Below are 21362 nucleotides of genomic sequence, written 5' to 3'. Positions count from 1 at the left end.
CTTTTTTTCCACAACTCCAGTTTTAGTTTTGGGCCTGAAATTGTTGGAACTCTAGAGTTGGGAATGTAGTGAAGCTATTAAAATGTAGGTTCTGGCATACTAGTACAGGGAACAGTATTAAAGTAGACAAATATTGGGCAAAACAAACCTTTACTGTCCCCGCTGTCAAGCCCTGTAATTTAGAATGAGAGGTGAAATGCCTTGTACTTTCAAAGCGTCATTGTTTCCTAAACCACCTCTTTGTACTAGTTTGACAAATAGGTTGGGTGGACTTCAAATATCCATTTTAGTTGGAGATTTCTGTACTCAGTTCTCACAGGTTATAAAACAGCACACAGCTGTTTTATAGATGGTGTTTGCCCTACAACTGGTGTCAACAGTGTTCAGAGTTTAAACCAAAAATCTTGTTTTTTTCCATCTGAAAAGATAATGATTAAAAATTAGATGGCATCACTTTAAGACTCTGGACTTTATTAGTGTATCTGCCAACTCTGCTTATGTAAAACTCTTCTGTTTTAAAGACTTGGTTATGCCTCAGAGGTATATTATTAAAAGGTAGTATTGCTTGGTGCATAGTTGCTAAATGAGCATATCAAACCTATACTTGTGAAAGTTAATGAAAGCTAGTGGTAGTGCTAAGTGGGAAGTTACTCGCATTGAATTTAATGCAACTTGCTTCTAATAGCAGGTTCTCCAGAAATTGTATATAATAATGGTTTACAATTTTCTCCAGAAAATGTATGTAATACACAATAGAATGCATAGCTCCTGCTATTTGGGTAAAAGGCACTTTTTCAAGTGGGTGCTCTTCTTTTATTCAGCAGGAGAGAATAACTGTTCCTCCTCATCCCAGCAATGTCTTTTCTAGTGGCTATCTGCTGGTGTTCTTCTGCATCTTTTTAGATTGTGAGCCCTTTTCGGACAGGGAGCCATTAGTTGTTTGATTTTCTCCGTAAACCGCTTTGTGAACTTTGTTGAGAAACGGTATAATCATAATCATAATCATAATAGCTCTGTGAATACATTTGGATTCATAATCTACTTGAACAAAGATTCAGAAGCTCTCTGAGTTGACATGCAAACCATTCTGGCTGCTTTTAGAGTAGATCTCCACTATAAACTTTCTTTGTTTCACTTTAAGAAAATCTTCTAGAAGATGAGGGCAAGCCTTTATTTGGATCTCTGCAAAATAGACAGGTATGAATGAACCAAAATTCAATTAATAAATAACAGGCAATTGTGACATGGCAAATATATTAGCAGTTTCCCAAGAGAATCTCCATTCCCATATTACGTCAAATTCCGTAAATTACTGCAAATTCATTTTTGTATCTGAAAAATATAAGTAATAAATACAGATGTGACTTGAAGGTGAATGTATGAGTTGCGACACTCTGGAAACCACTCTGCAGTTCACATAGCTGGCTGCCAAACTTAGCTGATTCAAATAGTATTTTTTGTAACAAAATTTGTAATAGTAACAAATAGGTTTGGACAAACTGCAAGAATTGGGTTTCTCCATTGCGTTTCTGGTCATAGCCAGAAGAATCCATGGAGAAACCCAAAGAGTCCTGGTTTAGATGGACCATCAGTCATGGCAGTTCTTTTATTTTGTTACTGCATGTCTTTCACCGAACTAATTATTGCTTGTTTCCAGATATGGAAGGTAAGTGTGATATTGAGTATATTTATGGTAGCATATGCTTGTACTTGGATAATGTATAAAGAAAAATAATGAAATATAGTTGAAGCCTGTTTATCCACAGATTTTTACATCCATGGATCTGACTCAACATGGGTCCCGCGTTGAGTGAGACTTGGCGCAATCTGAATCATCCGAAGACACTCTGGTCACCTCCGGAGGGCTTTCTGAAGCCCACGGAGGTTGTGCACGTCTGCCCGTGGCCTCTACGGGCTTCGGAATGGGGGGAAAAAGCTTACAGCAAAAAAAGCTACTTCTAGTTTCCCAAGGGAAACTAGAAGTGACATTTTTATGCCTCTTAAGGCATTCTGAGGCCCAGGGGATCAGAATTCCTTAAAAGGCATAAAAACGTCACTTCCAGTTGTTTTTGTAGACGCTTCAGAAAACCTTTGGAGCACAACTCCGGTTGCCTTTGGAGGGTTTAAGGCAGGCGTGTCAAACAATGCTTGTAGGAGGAATGCAGCCGCCTGCTCTTTATCAGGCCCTAGAGCTCTCTCAGCACCACACTTGGCTACTCTCAGCTGCTAAGCTGTGCTGACGTGTCATTGCAGAAAGAGCAGCCTGCATGATAATTGGGCAATCTCATATCTTGAAAATGTGATCAAAATTTTTCTCTTCTATCAGTTCCTAAGAGAGAAAAAGTGCTTTTTTTCTGGTCATAGCCTACTTTTATGACATCACTTCTGGCCCTCAGCAGGCATCTTGAATGCTATTTAGCCCTCTGTATTAAATGAGTTTGACACCCCTGGTTTAAGGGGCTGAAATCAGATTTCATTATTTGCAGTTTTTGGTATCCGTGAGGGGCTGAGAACAAATCCCTTGCAGATACCAAAGCCCCACCTGTACATAGTACCCAATCAAAGAAAATGAAACTGATAGCTTCAGGTGTTCAGCAGGGCTTTGGAGCTGAACATCTCAGGGTGCAATCCTAACTGCTTATGTCAGTGCTTTCCAGCACTGATATAAGGGCAATGCATCTCTGAGGTAAGGGAACAAACATTCCTTTACTTTGAGGAGGCCTCCATGAGTGACACCCAACTGCAGAATGCAACACACATCCCCCTGGCACAGCTATGCTAGTGCTGAAAAGCACTGACATAAGGGGTTAGGACTGTGCCCTCAGTCAGCAGTTAACACACCTCCCCCAATGCAGCAAGACAAATAGCTTTAAAATCTAGGTGTCTGCTACTCTAAGAAAAAAAAATTAAAATTCCAGTGGGTACATATAAAGCTTTGGATATTTCTTAAGTAGTCTTTCAGATTGCATCCCAAGTTTTTCATTTATAGCCTTTTAGTTCAGCAAGTATTGGCAATCCAAGTACCATCCTCCTTGATTATGTTTGTTCTTCCTACTTGCTAGTCCTTATCAATCCAGGTTTTGAGTACTGTGTCCTCCAGCCACCAGAATGTAGACGTTTGAAGTAAACTGGTAAATTTCCTTTATTTAAATCTTTCTACCCCTCTCTTGACCTGTAGCACAGTGGTCTTAAATCACTGCTGCAGTTTGCAGCTGCTCAGAGGACTACATCACCACAAAGCCTGATCCACGGACATCTTGTACGTCTCCTAGGAGGTAATTATCACAGTTTTGGAAAGAGTATCTTCTTGCAAATAACGTCCACTAATGCGGTTACATAATTCAGAGAAAAGGCAAGAAGTTTGTCCAGTGGGCTTGGATGGAGAAAGGGTTGGCAAGAATTGAGAGACGAGGCATCTCATGTTCCATATGATGCAACTACTTGTCATTTTGTTGTGACCTTACTGAAAACAAAATGTTCATAAAATATATGATTTGTTCTTGTAGTTCTTCTTCCCAGTTTAAAAGTAGAAGACACGCCGTCGCTTCTGGATGTAGATATGTTCCATGTTTTGGTAAGTGCTGTAAGTTGTTTATTGGGACCCTGATTTTTGCAAGTGTTGAAACTTGCTGTATACAGATATTATTCCTTTAAGGAATAGTCCCACTTTCTAGTCATGTCTTCAATACCTTTCCTTAGCGGTCATTATAGGGAGTATGCTGAGACTGCTGTTTTGCTTATTTGACTTGTATTTCTTAAATATTGCAGATTTTCACTTTGAACTTAAAACATAACATCAGATCTAAATGCTTTGTTGGTTAATGACTTACAACTATCTTTGAGGTGTATTTTGTAGTACTTGTGAAATTACTTTTTTGAATGGATTGTGAATATAAATCTTACCAGTGTCTTTCTTCTGTAGGTCGGTGCTGTATTATCATTTCCATCTTTGTATTGGGAAAATTCTGTGGACTTGCAGCCTTCATCTATTAGCTCTGCCTGTAATCAACTGTACCTCTTCCATTTGGTCACCATGGCACACATAATACAAATCATTCTTACCACCACAACAGGTAAGAATATCAGAAGAACCCTGCTGGATCATGCAAAGGACCCATCTAGTCCAGTTTCCTGTATCTCACAGTGACTCAGCAGATGCCTCAGGAAGTTCTCAAGACAACAATGGGCGCAATCCTAACCCCTTATGTCAGTGCTTTCCAGCACTGACATAAGGGCAATGCAGCTCTGAGGTAAGGGAACAAACATTCCCTTTCTTTGAGGAGGCCTCCGTGAGTGACACCCAACTGCAGGATGCAGCACACGTCCCATTGGCACTGCTATGCCAGTGCTGGAAAGCACTGGTATAAGGGGTTAGGATTGCATCCAATATGTCTGTCTCCTGTTGCCACTCCCTTGCATCAAGCATTCAGAGCTAGGCTGCCTCCAAAACCAGGAAGTTACATGTAGTCACACTGTGGTTTATAATCACTGTAATTAATCTTTCCTCCTTAAATCTGTCCAATTTCTTTTAAAGACGGTATACTGTTGCAAGGAATTTGAAACTGGGTAAATAAATATTTCCTTTTGTCTGGTTTAACTCTCCTGCCACTAAGCTTTAGTGGTTGTCCCCTGGTACTGGTGGATTTTTCTAGGTGCTTTGGTCTATGGTCAATTTTAGATATTTTAGCAAGAATTTTTGATGCATTCAAATTGCCAGACTTCCTCCTTACATTTGTAAACTATGTGCAGACATCCCAGGAGCCTAAATGGTGGGGGAAAGTATGGGAGAGAATCTTAGCTGACATTAGAGGACTCCTACCCATGCAGAGAAAATATAAGAATGATCCCTTGCTTGTAAACAACACCAAAATCTGACCATAGGTTGAACATGCACACTTCACTTTTATCTCTAATTAACATAGAAGAGCAAGTAGGTGTGCTAGTTCTGGATCCAGGGAAGGTGTGCTGGCCAACGAAAGGTGTTACTAAGCAGAATTGCTGTAGAGAGGCCTGTTCTCCATCTTCTCAGCGCTTGCCTCTTGAGGGAACTCCTGCTTGCCAGTACACTTCTCTTACCACTCAGTATTCCCCGTACCCTAGCTATGACTGCCTTTCAAAATCTCTTTGTGTCTTTCTGGGCAAGAAAGTGGATGAGTGGTCTCTGCCCTTCCATATCAAAATCATTTCACCCAGCTCCTTTCTTTCTTCACTTGGGTTGGGGAAAAAGAAGTGATGGACATTGAAATATGCTGTTGCAATTCAGTTAGTGGAGGACAGTTAGGAAAGGATCTGAACAACTCCTTAGTCGTTCAGAGGTGGAGGACTGAGCACACACTCTGCTACCCTTTGTCCCTGGAGCAATCAAGACAACTTGCAAAACTATATAGGTCTGAGCTTTGTACAAAACGGTGGTGGGAGTCAGTGTGCTGGTCTGAGCATCCATTTTTGCTCAACATATTTCTCCCACTTGCACCTACACGCTATCCTCTGCTACCGGGGATAGTTTCCATTTTTTTACATGAGTAATTTATTCCACACTTCTTCCTGATGGAACTTAAGGCAGGATGCACGAAGTTTCCAGGAGGAGATCTATCTTGGAGGTGGGGGGTGGGCTTCATTCTAACTAGCCCCCTCCCCACTGTGTTTCTGCAGTGGACATTTTCTATCATTGTTTCCCCCAAATACTTTCATCAGTCACCATTGTTTTAAATTGTTTTGTTTGTTTGTTACTTAATTATTTTGTTGGATGATAAATGTTTAACCAATTTTTTTCCCATAGAATGTTCCTCTGCTCAGGTTCAGGACAACAGTGAGGAAGCACATGCAGCCGACACTTTCTGTAAAGAAATTTTCAGATACACAAGTGGGTAAGTAGCATGTTGGCAACCTGCATCAATGGATGAGCATATAGAATGGGTCTTCCTTATCTGCAGCTTCAGAACAAGTGGATTTACTTATGTGAGAAATTCCTTTAATATTTTTTGCTGCCTTTCAGCTTCCAGGTGTAGGTCTCAGTGTGTTAATAGTAAAATAAATTTTAGTTCCTGTTTCTACTCACTTGATGCTATTTTCACAAGTGGAATGAAACTCAGTGCCAGGTATTTTCCCTGCATCTCTGGATTCTTTAAGGAGGCATTTATTTTTTAAGTTCCCAAGTTGGATGAGACTCCTACAGTCTTATAGGCCTATTTCTCTTTTAGATAGTGATTTACAAGTTCTTAGCAGTTCTCATAAATGAGATTTTTCCAAAATATATTGACACCAAGCAGATTTCCAGTTTCATTTACAAATCTGAGAAAATTTGCTGTCAGTGTTAGTCAGTACATTTGATTTTTCATATAAAATCATTCTCTGTGAAGATGTATTGGCAATTGCAATCAGAACTGTTAATGTAGTATTTTCGGCAGGAAACTATCAAGTCTAGCAATGTAAACAGCTGATATTGCTATTACAATTGTCAGCAAATCTCCCAAGCATGTATTTGTGTTACAGATCTGTTATAATATAGTGGCTCTAGGAATATTTCCTGGGAGGATGTACTTAACTTTCACTGATAGGGCTTTTTCTGTGTTGCAGTTGCTATACCCAAAGAGTTCCAGGCTGGTATCTATGGGATTGTATTAAGAAGGGCATCACACCCTACCTTCGTTGTGCTGCTCTGTTTTTCCATTATTTGCTGGGAGTGCCTCCACCTGAGGAACTTTCTGTAGGTAAGCAGTGAGGTTCAGTGATTCCTATCAGATGAAAAATGAAATCAAAGAACTATCCGTTGTACAAATAGTGGCTGCCACAAAATGGCTGCCTAGAAATTTCTGTTCATGAAATCCTCCGTTTTGTGTTAATAGCTCTTCTTCACAAATGTATGTGTTTTGGACATTTAGACCCCTCTTTCAACCAGTTTCTCAAAAGTCTTTGTCAGTATCCTGCAAGTCTGAACTTTTAACTGTTTTGTCATCAACTCCTTTCTTCAGTAGAGTAACCAGGAGGCTCAAGTACAGTATTGTTTCTGAATGCTGTTTGTCTTTTTTTTGTTGAATGATGGAGGTAGTCAGAGTGAAAAAGGAGGCATAGTTAAAGTATAGCCTCATAGTTTAATGCTGTCAGCTGTAGTATCACATGGGTCTTAGCCCCTTCCATCGAAGTTTATCTCTTGTGGACAGACTTCCTAACTTCGTAGACTCCTGTATTTGGAATGTTTGCATCCTACAAACTGCATGGACTTAGCTTTCACTTCTTTCTATGTTTGTTTAACATGGGGAAGAGGCTTACAGCTTGAGCATTCATAGTAATCTTTCATTTTACTTCTGTAGTAAATGAACACAGTGGCATAGCTAGTGGGAGGCAGTGGGGCGGTCCACCCCAGGTACCACCCTTGAAGGGGTGACACCGCAAATGCCCCAACATCGCTAACACCACGAAGGTTAGGCGTAACCCCATCATGCTATATACCGTTGGATGCGCATTTTCCGGCGGAATGCAATGCAAAAAACAAATTGAAATATCTCATTTCCTTCAAAAGTTATAGCCAAAAAACCAGAAACAAAATAATGCATGGAGCCCTATGGAAAGTGAAACAAAGTCATATCATGCGTTTACTCGCAAGTAGGCGAACGTGCCTTAGTCCATCGGAAAGGGCGGGCTGAGAGGAATCCAACAACTCCAGAAAGGTTCCTGTCCAATGAAAGCTGCCCCCAAAAAACACCCAAGAAGGAAGTTCCTCTCTCCAAGCAGGCAAATGTATCGAGCCCTATGGAAAGCCAAAGTAAGCCACATGGTTGCATTTACTCGCGGGTAAGCAAATGTGCCTTGGCTGCTGGTCAAGTCAGGCAAAGGGGAATGCAAGGCTGGCTTCATGGTTCCAATCTGATGAAAGTGGAGCTTAACAACAGCTCCAGAAGGCAGCATCCCCCCCCCCCCCAGAATAAAACAGAGGCTTCAGCTGGTAAGGTGGGCACTGGGGAGGGCTGATTTTTTTGTGGGAGGGGTGTTATTGCAGGCAGGCTACAGAGAAAATTCACTTGGTGAAACAGGGTTTGCTTCCCCTTATTTATCTGTTTTTCTTTAATTATTTATAATTATTTTATTTTGTTTGATGATGTCACTTCCAGCCATGACATCACTTCTGGTGGGTCCTGGACAGATTTTCATTCTAAAAAGTGGGTTCCAGTGTTAAAAATTTGAGAACCACTGTCTTATCTCAAAACAGGCCAATGAGACATCGGGGGGGGGGGGGGGGAAGGTGACACCCTAGTGACCAAAATTCTGGAAATTGTGGCTTTTAGGAATAATACCATCATGTTATATACCATTTGATGCAGAATTTCATCCATTGCTTGTGGGGAAATATTAACTGCATTTATTTTCTGGCCATTATTATTAATTTCATGTCATGACTATTACTATCTCTCAGTCTCACCTACCTCACAGGGTTGTTATGAGGACAAAATAAGGGAAGGAACCATGTACACCACCCTGAGCTGCTTAGAGGAAGGGTGGTATAAAAATGTAAGTTAATTAATTAATAATTAATAATATAATTACTAATTAATTAATTATGTTGTATGGGGTGACAAAAATTTATGGGCCCCGGGTGTCAAATAACGTAGCTATGCCTCTGAATGAACAGGAAGCTCCCAGTGCAGGTACCCTTCACAAGAGCAAGAATTTTCATTAATTTCTTATCTGTAGTTGTAATAGACTATCTACCTAAACTGACTATTCCCAATGTGGTTGTCCCTCAAACATCACAGCTCTTCATCTGAAACACATATTTACTTTCTACAGTAAAATAAAAAATTTAGGAACTGCAACTTTAAGGATTTTTCAAAAAGTTGTTCAATTAATTATGTACTTACTGCAGATGCTCAAGTATAAGCCAATCTCACAGAAGGCAAGTTTTGAGCCGAAAATCATGAAATTTTCTATGACCCTCAGATAAATCAGAGGATTAGGGGGATATCTGACTATAGTTTTGTTTGATTTTACCTGAGGCCAGATCCTGAAAAATAACCTACCAGTAATTGTTACCTAAAAACTATACAGTCTTTAATTTATTAAAAAATATAGTGAGAGATCATAAGATACATTTATATTCATTAACTTTTTAAATTCTGGTCTTCACAACCTTTTTGTTAACTATCAGAGTAAATGCACTATAAACAACTTAACAGCAGATTTGAACCATTAATCAAATCCTTCTTTAAGGTGCCTGGTATGTTAAGCTAGCTAGAGGCTCTACATATAACATACAACATATAACACATAACTGGGAGTACGCAATTCAATTCACAATGTAGAGACAAGCAACAAGGAATGAGTGTGAGCAAGTGCAACTACACATAGTTGCAACTCTCTTTACTCAGAAGTAGACCCCATTGCTTTCCATGGCTGTTATTTTTAAGTAATGGTGCACTGAATTGTAGCCTGGGACTTCGTTTCAAATGGAAATGAATATTATATCCTGGTATTTTAAAAACCCGATCTCTGCCAAACATTTGCAAAATGGAACGAGGGTGCAGAAGTATCTGCTAAAGAGAATGAGGCTTGCTTGATTTGAATGGAAGCCTTGAGCCCTAGCTTGCTTTTTATTCTCAGGAGAATAACGGGTTACTTTCACTGCAGCTTTGCCCTGGAGGGGTTGCTGTGGAGACAAATAGCTTTCTAATTATCTCTGCATTGTCCTCTTGCTTCTCTGGTGCTGTGACTTGTTTGAACAGCCCTGAGTGACCTCACAGATAAGGCAAGAAGATGATCTAAGCTTGATTTATTGGCTAAAATTTCTTGGCTTATCTACAGTGATATCTTTTTCTTTGCAGTTGCTGAGGAAAGTCATTTCAGTGCACTTTGTGCCTACTTGTCACTACCCACCAACCTGTTCTTGCTTTTCCAAGAGTATTGGGATACTGTAGAACCCTTGATCCAAAGGTAAGATTTGTAAGTACCCATTCCTCCCCTGTCCTCTCCCCCATTTTGTAGCCCACTGCCTTAATTCTACCATGTTTCCCCGAAAATAAGACACTGTCTTATATTTTTTTTTGGCTCAAAAAAACACACTAGGTCTTATTTTGGGGGTAGGTCTAATTTTTTTTAAATGTACAACAATCCACAGTCATTCATGTACAAAAATATACCTTACAGAAATATCCCCTCAGCACCCAGGAGGATGCCTGCCTGCCTGTTTACTCAGAAGTCAGTTCCTTTATAGTTAATGGGACTTACTCCCTGGATGGTGTGGAGAGGGTGTTTCTCCAGGGAGATGCCTGCCTGCCTGCCTGTCTACTCAGAAGTCAGTCCCTTTATAGTTAATGGGACTTACTCCCTGGAAGGTATGGAGAGGGTGTCCCCTAAGCGCCCAGGAGGATCCCTACCTGCCTGTGTACTCAGAAGTCAGTCTCTTTATAGTTAATGGGACTTACTCCCTGGAAAGTGTGGAGAGCCTCAGAGCCCGGTAGGCAGGGTTGCCTCGCTTGCTGCTTGCTGCTTCCTGCCTCAGCTCCTCCTAGGTGTCCTCTGCCCAAGGCAGCACAGCAGGCGCTTTCTAGGTGGCGGGCGCGGGAGTGCAGCGTTCCTGGCCATGTTGTCCACCCCCCCCACCAGAGGACCCCTTCCGCCCCCCCGCCCCCCCCGTCCTGGCCCTGATCACAACTAGGTCTTATTTTCGGGGCAAGTCTTATATTTCAGCAATTCTCAAAAAACACACTAGGTCTTATTTTCGGGGTAGGTCTTATTTTTGAGGAAACACGGCAGTTAACCGCTTTACTAATATAGGCAGCAATTGTAATTCTCAGTAAGAGTAGCAAAGCACCTATTTAACTATTTTTCTGTAAATAGGCAATAAAAGAGTACTACATATAACAGTATTCATAAAGAATTTCTCCTGTAGGTGGTGTGCAGATCCTGCTGTTCTAAGTGTTCTGAAGGGGAAAAGCATTGCAATAAGGTTAGTTTGACTTTCTTAGAGTTCTGAGACAGAAACGGTCTTAGTTGAACAGACTTAAATATTCAGATTTCTAGTTCTTATTTTTTAAATCACTTTTTAAGTTGCTTTTTAAAAAATGTCCTAAAGTTTAATTATATTTGCTTTTGGGATCCTTGGACTGAAAGGTGGGGTAAAACATACTTCAAACAATCCTGGCATACATCAGTGACTTAACTTTCTAATTTCTCCTGTGATGATTTTATAACTTACTGTAAGCTTTATTCTAATACAAATGTATCGCTTTGCAAGCTCCTATTGTTAAAAAAAAATCTGCCTTATCTTTGCATGATCAGTCAGGGCAAAGGATAAGAAGTCTGTAGGAGCTGCAGAAGGTACAAAGCTTGACAGAATTTTGTTCAGTTATTGTTGCTTTGTATAATTCTATCTTCTTGCATTAACCAACTAGGTATCCAAGAAAAAGAAATCAGTTGATAGAGCTTCCGGAAGACTACAGCTGCCTGCTGAATCAAGGTTCTCAGTTTAGGTGAGTCCCAGAAGTTTGTCTAAGACACCTTTCCAGTTTTTGTTGTTCACGATACTGAATTTAGCATATAACTAATCTTATAAATGTTTTAAAGGAACAATGTGTAAATAGTGCATTTAATAAGATAAAGTAATGATCTCTGATCCTGCAAATGGAATTGTAGGTGAGATATTTGCATGGTTGGGTTTTTTCCCTTGAAATTCCAGTATCCAAAATGGTCTTTAGATTTTTGTACACAGGGAAGAAGGTGTTGGCTGTTGCAGAGAACTGCAGTGCTGGTAGTGAGCCAAGATGGATTATCTGGGCAACATAATCTCTGACAAGATATCCACAGTTCTGGGCTCTTCCCACTTTTTGATCTGGGATGCAGCCAATGCAATGGCTAAGATGCTTTGAGTGAAGATGTATATTTGTAACTGTTGGCTGAGAGCTCAAGCCTCTTAAGGAGCCTAACTGGCCAACCTGCCCCCTAAAACCCCCAGAACTTGTGGTAATAGTAGTTCCTGATGCCAATTAGTGACCATCCCAAAGTAAGGAGACCAGGCAGAGGGGAGCTGTCAGGGGAAAAAATTATACCTCCAGGAAGAGCAGAGAACTCAAGAGGTTCTTATTTTAAATCAAAATTGTGGTAGCATCTGCAAGCAATCAGATGTAGCATCCCACTGAATTCTTCATGAACACAGACTAGGCAGGCAGAGAGTCAAAATATAACCAGGTTATTCATAACTCAAAAGAAAAGGAATTAAACAAATGGGAAAAGAGGTAGAAAAGTGTAACAAGCATAATGATATAAAATGCCTGTACTTGGCTGGATGGACACAAAAGATAGCTTAACCAAATTGGATGTAGGACCTAATGAATTGCTCAGCAGAGGGAACCAGGAAGCTACTCAAGACGAAAACACAAAACCCCAAGTCATTTGACTTCACATTGGTGAAGTATGCAGGCTGCTTGAAGTGAAAAGAGCAAACAAAACAATTCCCTAAACCAGTGCTAGTTAGAAATGCAGTATAATTACAGTCCATTGATAGCTACTTGTGGTGTTCCAGGAATCCCTGCACTTACTGGAGAGGAAGTGGGTGCGTCTCCCGCAAAACAGCAACTAGTTCTATTGATGGACCTGCTAAAACATACTTGAGCATCCCTTTGCTTGAACTTAGGAAACCTACATTTGATGATGCATAAGGTTATCTGACTGGATGAAAGGGAACTACCTGGGCTCTCCATCCAGCCTTTGTCATGTTTGGCTGCCCAGTCAGTGGGCACATGCCAATTTCAGTAGGAGACTACTCCACACATAGTAAAAAAAATAAATAAATAAAATAAATAATAATAATAATAATAATAATAAATAACAACAACAGGTATTTATATACCGCCTTTCTTGGTCTTTATTCAAGACTTTATTCAAGGCGGTTTACATAGGCAGGCTTTATTAAATCCCTATTAAATAGGGATTTTTACAATTTCAAAGAAGGTTCTTTCTTTCAAGAACGACTACATTCAAGGTGTTTCATTCCGATCTGGCTTCACATTCTGGCCTCCATCCTCCTACGCTCAGAGCAGATGGAATTGCTTGGCTTCAGCTTGTCAGCTGCTCCAAGGTCGCACGGTGCTGGTGGCCTCGAACTGGCGACCTTGTGGATGTTATCTTCAGGCAGACGGAGGCTCTACCCTCTAGACCAGACCTCCTGCCCTAAAAAACCAAGTCAACACCCAACCATGGCTGTATGGAAATGGTGTTTTCAGACAAAGAGCAAAGGCTACTGCAGTAGGATGTCCCAGCATCTTTGGTGCTCTTGAAACCACTATAGAAGATTCTGGAGGAATAGAAGTCCACAAAAATAAGGAAAAATTGGTTAAAAAACAAAAAAACCCGGGAGGAGAGAAGAAAAGTGTTTTCATCATATTACCTTAATAAATGCTGGCTATTGTTTTGAAACTTCAGTAGTCAGTACTAAATAACAACTGCAGAGATTTTGGCTGGGACTGCTTCTAACAGGATAATTAAAATGATTGGTGCTAGCTGATCTATATTTGGCAGGAAGAAATATTCCTTCTGAAACAAGGTTTTCACCATCTGATTTCTGAAGGAGTCTGTCTGAAACGCTCACTGGTGATGAAGCAGGCTTTTGAGTTGCAAAACTCTTGTTCAGTCCACAGTGTTTCTGAATTCCTTGTTGATTCCAGATGCCCCTCTGGAGCTACCTTTTACTTTACTGTTACAGGTGCCCTCGATCTTCTGATGATGAACCCACGTACCCAGTGTTGTGCTTGTTTTGTGGCGTGATGTTGTGTTCTCAAAACAATTGTTGCCAGGAACTGGTAAATGGGGAGGAGCTTGGAGCCTGCACTTCCCATGCTGTCCATTGCGGTGCTGGAGTGTGCATTTTTCTCAAGTAGGTGACAAGGCTAAAACATAAATTTCACCAAGGGAAATCAGCCTCCTACAAGCATTGGGACATTGATATCCTAATATCCTGATGTTCATAAAAAGAAACTGAATTGAGGAATAGCTGGTGTTCTGCTTAGCACACAGTTCTGTTCAGTTGTTTGATTTTCTTTGTGAATGTTTTTGTTGAACAGCAATATTATGAATATTCTTAATAATCATCTTTTCCCCTGCTGCAAATGAGAACATCCAGTGCACGAGAAAAGGAATGCATATCCTTCAAGGGGCAAAAGAGAATAAATTCATTAAACAGCAGGGCATTGGTACAGGGAAAGTGGATATCCTTGCTGGTGTCTGCAAAAGTGCCCTCTTTTTTGGGGAACACACATGTCAGTAAACATGACAGCTGCTAACCTGTAGGTGCTGCATCTGCATTCCAGTAAACACTCTAATCCAGCCATTTTCAACCACTGTGCCATGGCACACTGTTGTGCCGCGGATGGTCCGCAGGTGTGCCGCAGGAATGGGGGAAGATCATTTGTTAGTACAGCTACTGGGGGATGTGAGGCACTACTGTCAGTGTGATGTGCCTTGTCAATTGTCAAAAAACCGATTGTGTGCCTTGACAATTTTAGTGTCTTTTCAGTGCGCCGTGAGATTAAAAAGGTTGAAAATCACTGCTCTAATCAGTGGTTCCCAAACTTTTCAGTGCCGTGACCCACCTTGGCCTCTGCAGTGGGTTGTGACACAATGCTCCTTCTTGCACTACAAGTCCTTCTTGGGAAGCCCTGGAGACCTCTTTTGGGTCATACTCTATTGGCCTCAGAATGGCCCACAGAAGTGGAAGTCACTTCCTGTTGTTTCTACATACTATTTCGAGGTCCGCAGAGGCCAACAAAGTGGGTTGCTCACCCAGTGTGACTTGGAAGAGCCTTCTGCCTCCCAAGAAGACTTTATGGTGCAAGAAGGAGCATCACATTGTGGCTCAGTACATGGGGTAATAACCCACAGTTTGCAAAAAGCTACTCTAGCAATAACCCTGTTAGCTTGAATTGCATTTTCCCTCTATTAATGTATTGCAGTTTGTGGGAAAATCTGATCTGTTCCAAACTTATAGAACTGTCTTGGAGGAAGATATCTGAATCCTTCACAATAAATGTGCACTTGTTATACTGATTATCTAGAAAGATTCTGAATAAATATTATAACAGGTGACACCAGATGATCACTAGCATTGTCTGCTTCAAGGCTGATTTTGAACACTTTTACTCATATGTTCTTAAAATGTAGTTTGTGTACTGAAACTGCTTGTAGACTATTGTCCCCTTTGGGCTATCTTTTTAACATGGCTGGTTTTTTTTCCTTTTCCTCAGAATCAGGGACTGCAAAGTTGTACTGATTGGAGGTAAAACCAGAGGCTGTTTCTATCCTGCACCATACCTGGATGAATATGGAGAAACTGATCCAAGTCTGGCGTAGGTGGATCTTTTGCTATTTATTTCTTAGAAACTCCATCTTGTTTCTTTCTTCATTTTCGTATACTTCTTTTGTGTTCTGCTAAACAGATCTAGCAAGCATACTTCTCTTAGTACTTTGCGTAAATAACTCTTTGGATTCCTTCCTCCTGTTTTTCAACAGCTGCCATTAAACTGCCAATAATTAATTGTCTGATTGCCCTATAGAGTCTTGGGTTGCTAGTGAAAGATCTGTGGCAAGGCTGATAACTAGTTAGGCTATCTAACATTGGTTTTGTGTTAACTGTGACTATTAACTCCTAGTTGCTTGGTTTTGTACATGTACCCACTTGAATGAAATTAATATAGTTGAAAAGCAGCTTATTAACATTTCTCAAATTGAATGTGTATTCTTACTGTTTCTCTTTTGAAGAAGAGGCAACCCTCTGCATTTATGTCGTGAGCGCTACCGGAAACTCCACTTGTTGTGGCAGCAACACTGCATCATAGAAGAAATTGCTCGGAGCCAGGAGACAACTCAGATCTTCTTTGGAATCAACTGGCACCTGCTCTGAGTATCAGCTTTTCTAGATTACATTGTTCTGAGTCTTTTGAGTCATTCAAGGAGAAATAAGATGCTTGCCTACCTTTAAAGAGAACTGCCCAGCCCAATCTCATGAAGTTAAAGCGAAACAGTTCTTGATGGGTCTGATTTGCTTAGAGAAACGCACATGTACACAACCTCCCAAATGTGATTGAAAAACAATCCGAACCAGAAATGACCAGGTGTAGTAGAAGTGTGATGGTCAGTGGATGTTTTGGTGCGGTTACCTGTCCATCTGAGTCTGCTGTCTGTATAACTAATTTAGATACTACAAACAACCTTCCGTCATCCTTACACACAATAAAAGGAACAGTTTATCTAATAAAAAGAACAATTAATATTTCCCTTTATGTGTATTATAGCAATTCAGAATTGACATGTGACACACATACTCCCAAATGTTTCGGTGCATCTAGCTATGAGACTTATTAAATCCCTCCTTAATCTACTCTACTTCTGCTTTCCTTTTCCAGTTTCACAGCAATAGTAGCCATAGTCTGTGACAGACTTGGTCGATGACATTCTTAGGAGGAACAGTGTATCTAGATACCTAGCAATCCATAGCAACACACTCTGAGGGTGAAGCAGGACAGGTGTGAAGTTGCACTAGGCAGGGTACACTGTGTTGGATCTTGGAATTTACTGGACTACTTTGTGAAGAAGAGAAGTGCCAATTTACCCCTTCATCCATTGGGGAATCTTTCTGTTGGGTTCCTTTTGCTTTTAGCATTGCTAGAACAGCACTTTGTATTATGAAGTTATTTTGTTCCATTTATATTGTATGTCTTTACTTGCAGCCCAAGAGTTTGTCTACCCAATGCCATGGCAATAGCAGCCAAATACTATCTACAGCTATGCTACCTTGCTCACCAGCACAGTCCACACAATGCAGTGAAACAAGCAATTTAGAATGTGCGTCTGCTTTCCAGTAGTTAATGCCAACTAGAGACTAGGCGAACAACGAAATAAAGATGGACGTTAGGTACATGTACAATGTGCTTTTGCTACTATGTGTTGTCTGGTGTTACACACTGACTACTAAAACACGTTTTCAGTATCTAATGACATATCAAGGCTGCTCCAGCATAAAAGCTGGCACTGAAATACTTCAGGATTGCTTTTCCTTACATATTTATAGCCATAATAATCTGTCAGAGGGACCATGTGGAAAGTCTATTCTAATAAATATGCCCTTTGTAACCATCACCTCCTGCGGAATTGTCCTGTTTTCATATTAAAAGTCTAAATTATTCAGCTGCTGCATTTTATTGGTGTGTTCTGGCCACCTTACTTCCTTTTTGAAGTCCTGTGTATATTTAAGAAGGAAAATAAATAGCCTCTTAATCTCAAAAATCAGCCTTCAGTTGGCAAAGTAAGGAACAGTGAATGGGCGACAGATGACATAATTTCACATTTGGTATAATAATCTACAGTACACTAAGGAGGAGTTAACGTTGTTCCAAAGCAAATGTGGAGTGAGTTCGAATGCTAATTATGTTTCAGATTTCCCATAATTCCATTAAATTCTTTGCTCATTTGTCCACTTAAATTTCCCTTTGCAGCACAAATAGGCTTCCATGACCTGCTTTCAGAATAATGCCAGGAGGATCTCACGGTTTGCCTGAACAGCAGAAATAGCAAATCCCTGTGCAGATAAATATTTTCGCACAGTGGTAAATGCTAAGCTGATTTCAAAAAAACAATTGTTGAGGTTAGAGTGAGGTGTTTGAATAACACTTCGTGCTAAGGAGAGATTAGCTAATGCCCTCCTTCAGAACAGGTGTGTTTAGCCATATTCACTTACTGTGACACCTTTTGATTAGCCATACATTCTCTCTGACTACCATGCTTTGGTTTTACAGTGAGAATTACATGTGGATGTGCTGCTGCTGCAACAACAGTCTTGGCATATCCTTGTCATTCATTTGTTAGTGCAGGAGAATCACAGTCTTCTTTTTGGTGCCTTGTGTTAGTTTTCCATTGGCAGTGGTTCTGGTATATGTAGTAAAAACGTCAGTCTCTAGGTTAGAAATTGTAGTTTAGCAATGTACCTAGCACAGCATTTTTGTTGTAGTAACTGTCAGATCATGGACAGGATTTATTCAACCAGCGCTTGAGTTCCATAGATTTCAGTTAGAGAGTTGGGCACATTCTTAATTCTTACACTGAAATTATTCAGACTCTAAAATGCTTAACATCCCCTGGATTGAGCCCAATAAGATTGGCTGAAATTCAGTTGCATATGAATGTTTCCATTAGCTGAAGCAGAGGTCATGGCTTCAGTTCAGCAGTGAGTGAGTGCTGCCACGTGTGTAACCATTTAAAGTAAACTAAAATTGCGCTGATCAGCTGCTTGGAAGGGAGAGGAAACTTTCCAAACAGCTGACTGGTTGGAATCCAACTTCCTTTAAAGGGCTATGTGCATGCAGATTTGGGCTGGGGAATTGTACATGCAGCAGTTGGTTGCACATAGTTACCGGTGATAGTATTCCCAAGGAAACCAGCTCTAGGCTGTGTCAGAGGGCTGATATCCAGTGGTCAGTTATTTGCTCAAATTAGCCTGATTCAAGTCAGATTAGAGAGAAAAGAAGCAAATTGACTGCTGTACTTGTGTGTTTGGATTTTTCTAGCAAATAATCTTGAAACTGCACAGATGAGGATGAATGGTAATTTTTCATTTCATGGATTACTATGCAGTTTGGTTCACTGTGAGTATAACATATTTAGTGACCATACAGTGGTAATGCCACTGATCTGAATTATAGGGAAGATGAATGGAATTTTATTTGCATACATGCATATATTGGTATCTTTCAATTGCAAACATGTAAATTTGAGCCTTGTATAATGTTCTTGTTCTTTTAAAATACCTTGTATATGTGTATTTAAAAAGGAAATAAAGCAACTTCTCATATGTTGTGAGCTTTCATTTTAAGAATGATTTCATACTTCTGGGACAATGTAACGGATAATATTCAGGAAGGAAAACTAATAAATTATTAGTCAATATGGTAGAGTGTGTTTAATATGTAAATTGCTTTAACCTTCAACATTTTCATTTTCCTTCAGCCTTTTTCTTTCAGTGTCATGTGTCTCAGTCTTTCAGTGTCATGTATCTCAGACAAAAACTATACAAAGCATTAATGTTAATGAAACAAGGCCAAAGTTTCCTTAAGAAAATATGATCTAGTTAGTACAGTAATTTTCAAATTGTACAGTAACTTCAGAACTAGAAGTTTACATCTTCAGTGTTCACAGTTTATAGCAAGGAATCTGGCTGCTTGCCACTTTTCTGCTTTCATTGCTCATCAGTTGTGACTTAAACTTCAGGAAGTAAATTGGTGCTGAAGAGTTTTACATAAATGTTAGTGCTTTTTTGATTCTACAGATGTGTGTTGACTACTGAATAACAGTGTTGTGAATTACGACCAGTATTGTTGTGCTGGTGACTGTAATAACTGTAATAAACCATCCAGTATGTTGTGCTAACATGAACAAGGATCAGAGCTGACAGCACCAGCAACTGCCATTGTTGGCATCTGGAACACAGAGGTGATACATAAAGCTGTTAAAAGCAAATGAATGGGCAAAACGACAACTGGGAATTACTTTCCTATGTGCTATCCTAAAAACATCTAGTGTGCCACATGGTTTGCTATGTCCATCCAACCCTGTGACTCTCCCATATGCTGCTCATCTCTTTATGATGGGCTTATTACTAGCCAAATAGCCCCTAAATTTCTGATATCTGAGCCAACTTTTTTTCCCTAAATCTGTGAAGTTACATCCAAGATATGTTCACACATTCATGTTTATTGCTCAGTAATTGCAACTAGAAGTGATGAAACTGTACAGTATGTGAAGCTACCCTAACAAAGCACACATTACTGCAAGCGGTTTTATGCCACCTGAGATCATAATTATTTTTAATAGAGGCCATTCCCACTCTCAGCTGCAGTCATCAAGTATGAAAAGATGAATGAGCTGCATGTGAGTGCCCTGTGAATTCAACAGCCTTCAGTGGCTTTCAGCGGTGGAATGGGTTTCCTTTCACAAAGGCAAGAATAGTTTTAGTCAAGAATTTTCCAATTGAAATCTGCAACGATCATGCATGCAATGGATAAGTTTCCCAGAATTGTATCTTTAAACAAAACACTTTCTAATTCCAGCTGGTTTAATAATTGATGATAGGATCAGAAGGCTCCAGCAAGCCATAACTATTTCTGTAACTGAGCAGATGCTGCAGCTTACAGGCTTGCCTTGCTTAAGCCATCTGTGTCTGCACAAATGTAATGAGAATTAGAGCAAGGATTGTGCCAGCTACTTGAGTTTACTTCCCTTAGAGCAGGATCTTGAATCAGAAATGTTTTTAAATTCTGGAAAACATTTGTCCTGTGATAAAAACAGCACTGAAGTTGTAGACTAGAGCAGAGACGGACGGACTTCAATTTTCTGTAGTCTGCTCTTTTTTTAATTGGATCCCTGTGGTCCACAGAGGTGCACTAAATTTACAAAGCAAGAGTGCATGTTCAGAATCTCTTAACAATTAGGGTATAAGTACTATAATCTATTAGCAATCCAGCCTTATTGCATAAGAGAAATGCCTTGCTGGTTAAGATCAAGATACACCTGGACCAATCTACTTTGCAGGAATTCATTCCCTGCTACTTCTTAGTGTGATTGTGGTCCAGTTGTTGTCTGGCCACAAGTCTACCCTTCTGCCTATCGCTGGAAGTAATTGGATCACCCTATGCTATTTTTCTTTGTCAAATCTGGGATATGTTTTGAAAAGAAACTGCAGCATTAATATTGTTTTAGTGCATCCAATCAACCCACTTTTAATTAATCCCAAATAGTGCAAATTAATTACATTAAGCCAATGATTTTTCTTAAACCAGCAACAGTACCCTTTGTAGTACCTGAGCATTTATTTGAAGATGCTAAAAAACTGTGTCGGTGATCTCTCTCTTCCACACCTGATATTGTCCTACAAGGAACTCAGAATAGTTTCTTCCAAAAGTATGAAGTGCTATTCCTTTTCTCTAACCTTCCAAGGCACTTTTTCCTCTGCCTGTTTGTATGTGTTGCATAAGTGTTCACATTCTCTCAATGGAATCAAGAAAAGAGGAGGCTGTTCTCAACGGAATCAAGAAAAGAGGAGGCTGTTCTCCAGTGGAGGAAGGGTGCATTCCTTAGTATGGTTTGCCCTTGTGTTGCTCAGCAGGCTCTAATCAAGCCACATAAGCTCATCCACACAGAGGGCTCTTGTTTCCCAGTTTGGACTTAACTTGCTGGTGAGAGGTCGCAAGTCACTCTGCTCCCTCGTTTGAGGGGCTGTTTCACTCTTTTTTTCACTGAAGTGAACTGTTTTTTCTGTTTTCATCCTTCCTCCTCCCTTGAGTAGGAGCCAGTCCTTTAAGGCATTGGAGGGAAAACATGGTAAAGCTCCC

The 21362-nt window shown here is 40.2% G+C and overlaps 1 protein-coding gene across 4 annotated transcripts in view; it reads left to right on the top strand.

Moving 5' to 3' along the window:
* UBR1 (ubiquitin protein ligase E3 component n-recognin 1) overlaps positions 1-18826 on the top strand; it is a 97242-nt gene extending 78416 nt beyond the window's left edge. For all 4 annotated transcript variants that reach the window (XM_066631190.1, XM_066631174.1, XM_066631167.1 and 1 more), the window contains 12 exons: positions 1142-1197; positions 3179-3275; positions 3507-3574; positions 3923-4073; positions 5780-5867; positions 6577-6710; positions 9816-9924; positions 10883-10939; positions 11385-11462; positions 13691-13861; positions 15228-15329; positions 15742-18826. In XM_066631190.1, coding sequence (XP_066487287.1) covers positions 1142-1197; positions 3179-3275; positions 3507-3574; positions 3923-4073; positions 5780-5867; positions 6577-6710; positions 9816-9924; positions 10883-10939; positions 11385-11462; positions 13691-13861; positions 15228-15329; positions 15742-15883 — 1253 coding nt within the window. In that variant the 3' untranslated portion in view covers positions 15884-18826. The remainder of the gene's footprint in view (positions 1-1141; positions 1198-3178; positions 3276-3506; positions 3575-3922; positions 4074-5779; positions 5868-6576; positions 6711-9815; positions 9925-10882; positions 10940-11384; positions 11463-13690; positions 13862-15227; positions 15330-15741) is intronic.
* The last annotated feature ends 2536 nt before the right edge of the window (positions 18827-21362 follow it).

Source organism: Tiliqua scincoides, chromosome 1, assembly GCF_035046505.1.
Source record: "Tiliqua scincoides isolate rTilSci1 chromosome 1, rTilSci1.hap2, whole genome shotgun sequence".
NCBI lineage: Eukaryota > Metazoa > Chordata > Lepidosauria > Squamata > Scincidae > Tiliqua > Tiliqua scincoides.
The sequence above is the reverse complement of the archived record's forward strand: the minus strand, read 5'-3'. Positions and strand labels throughout refer to the sequence as shown.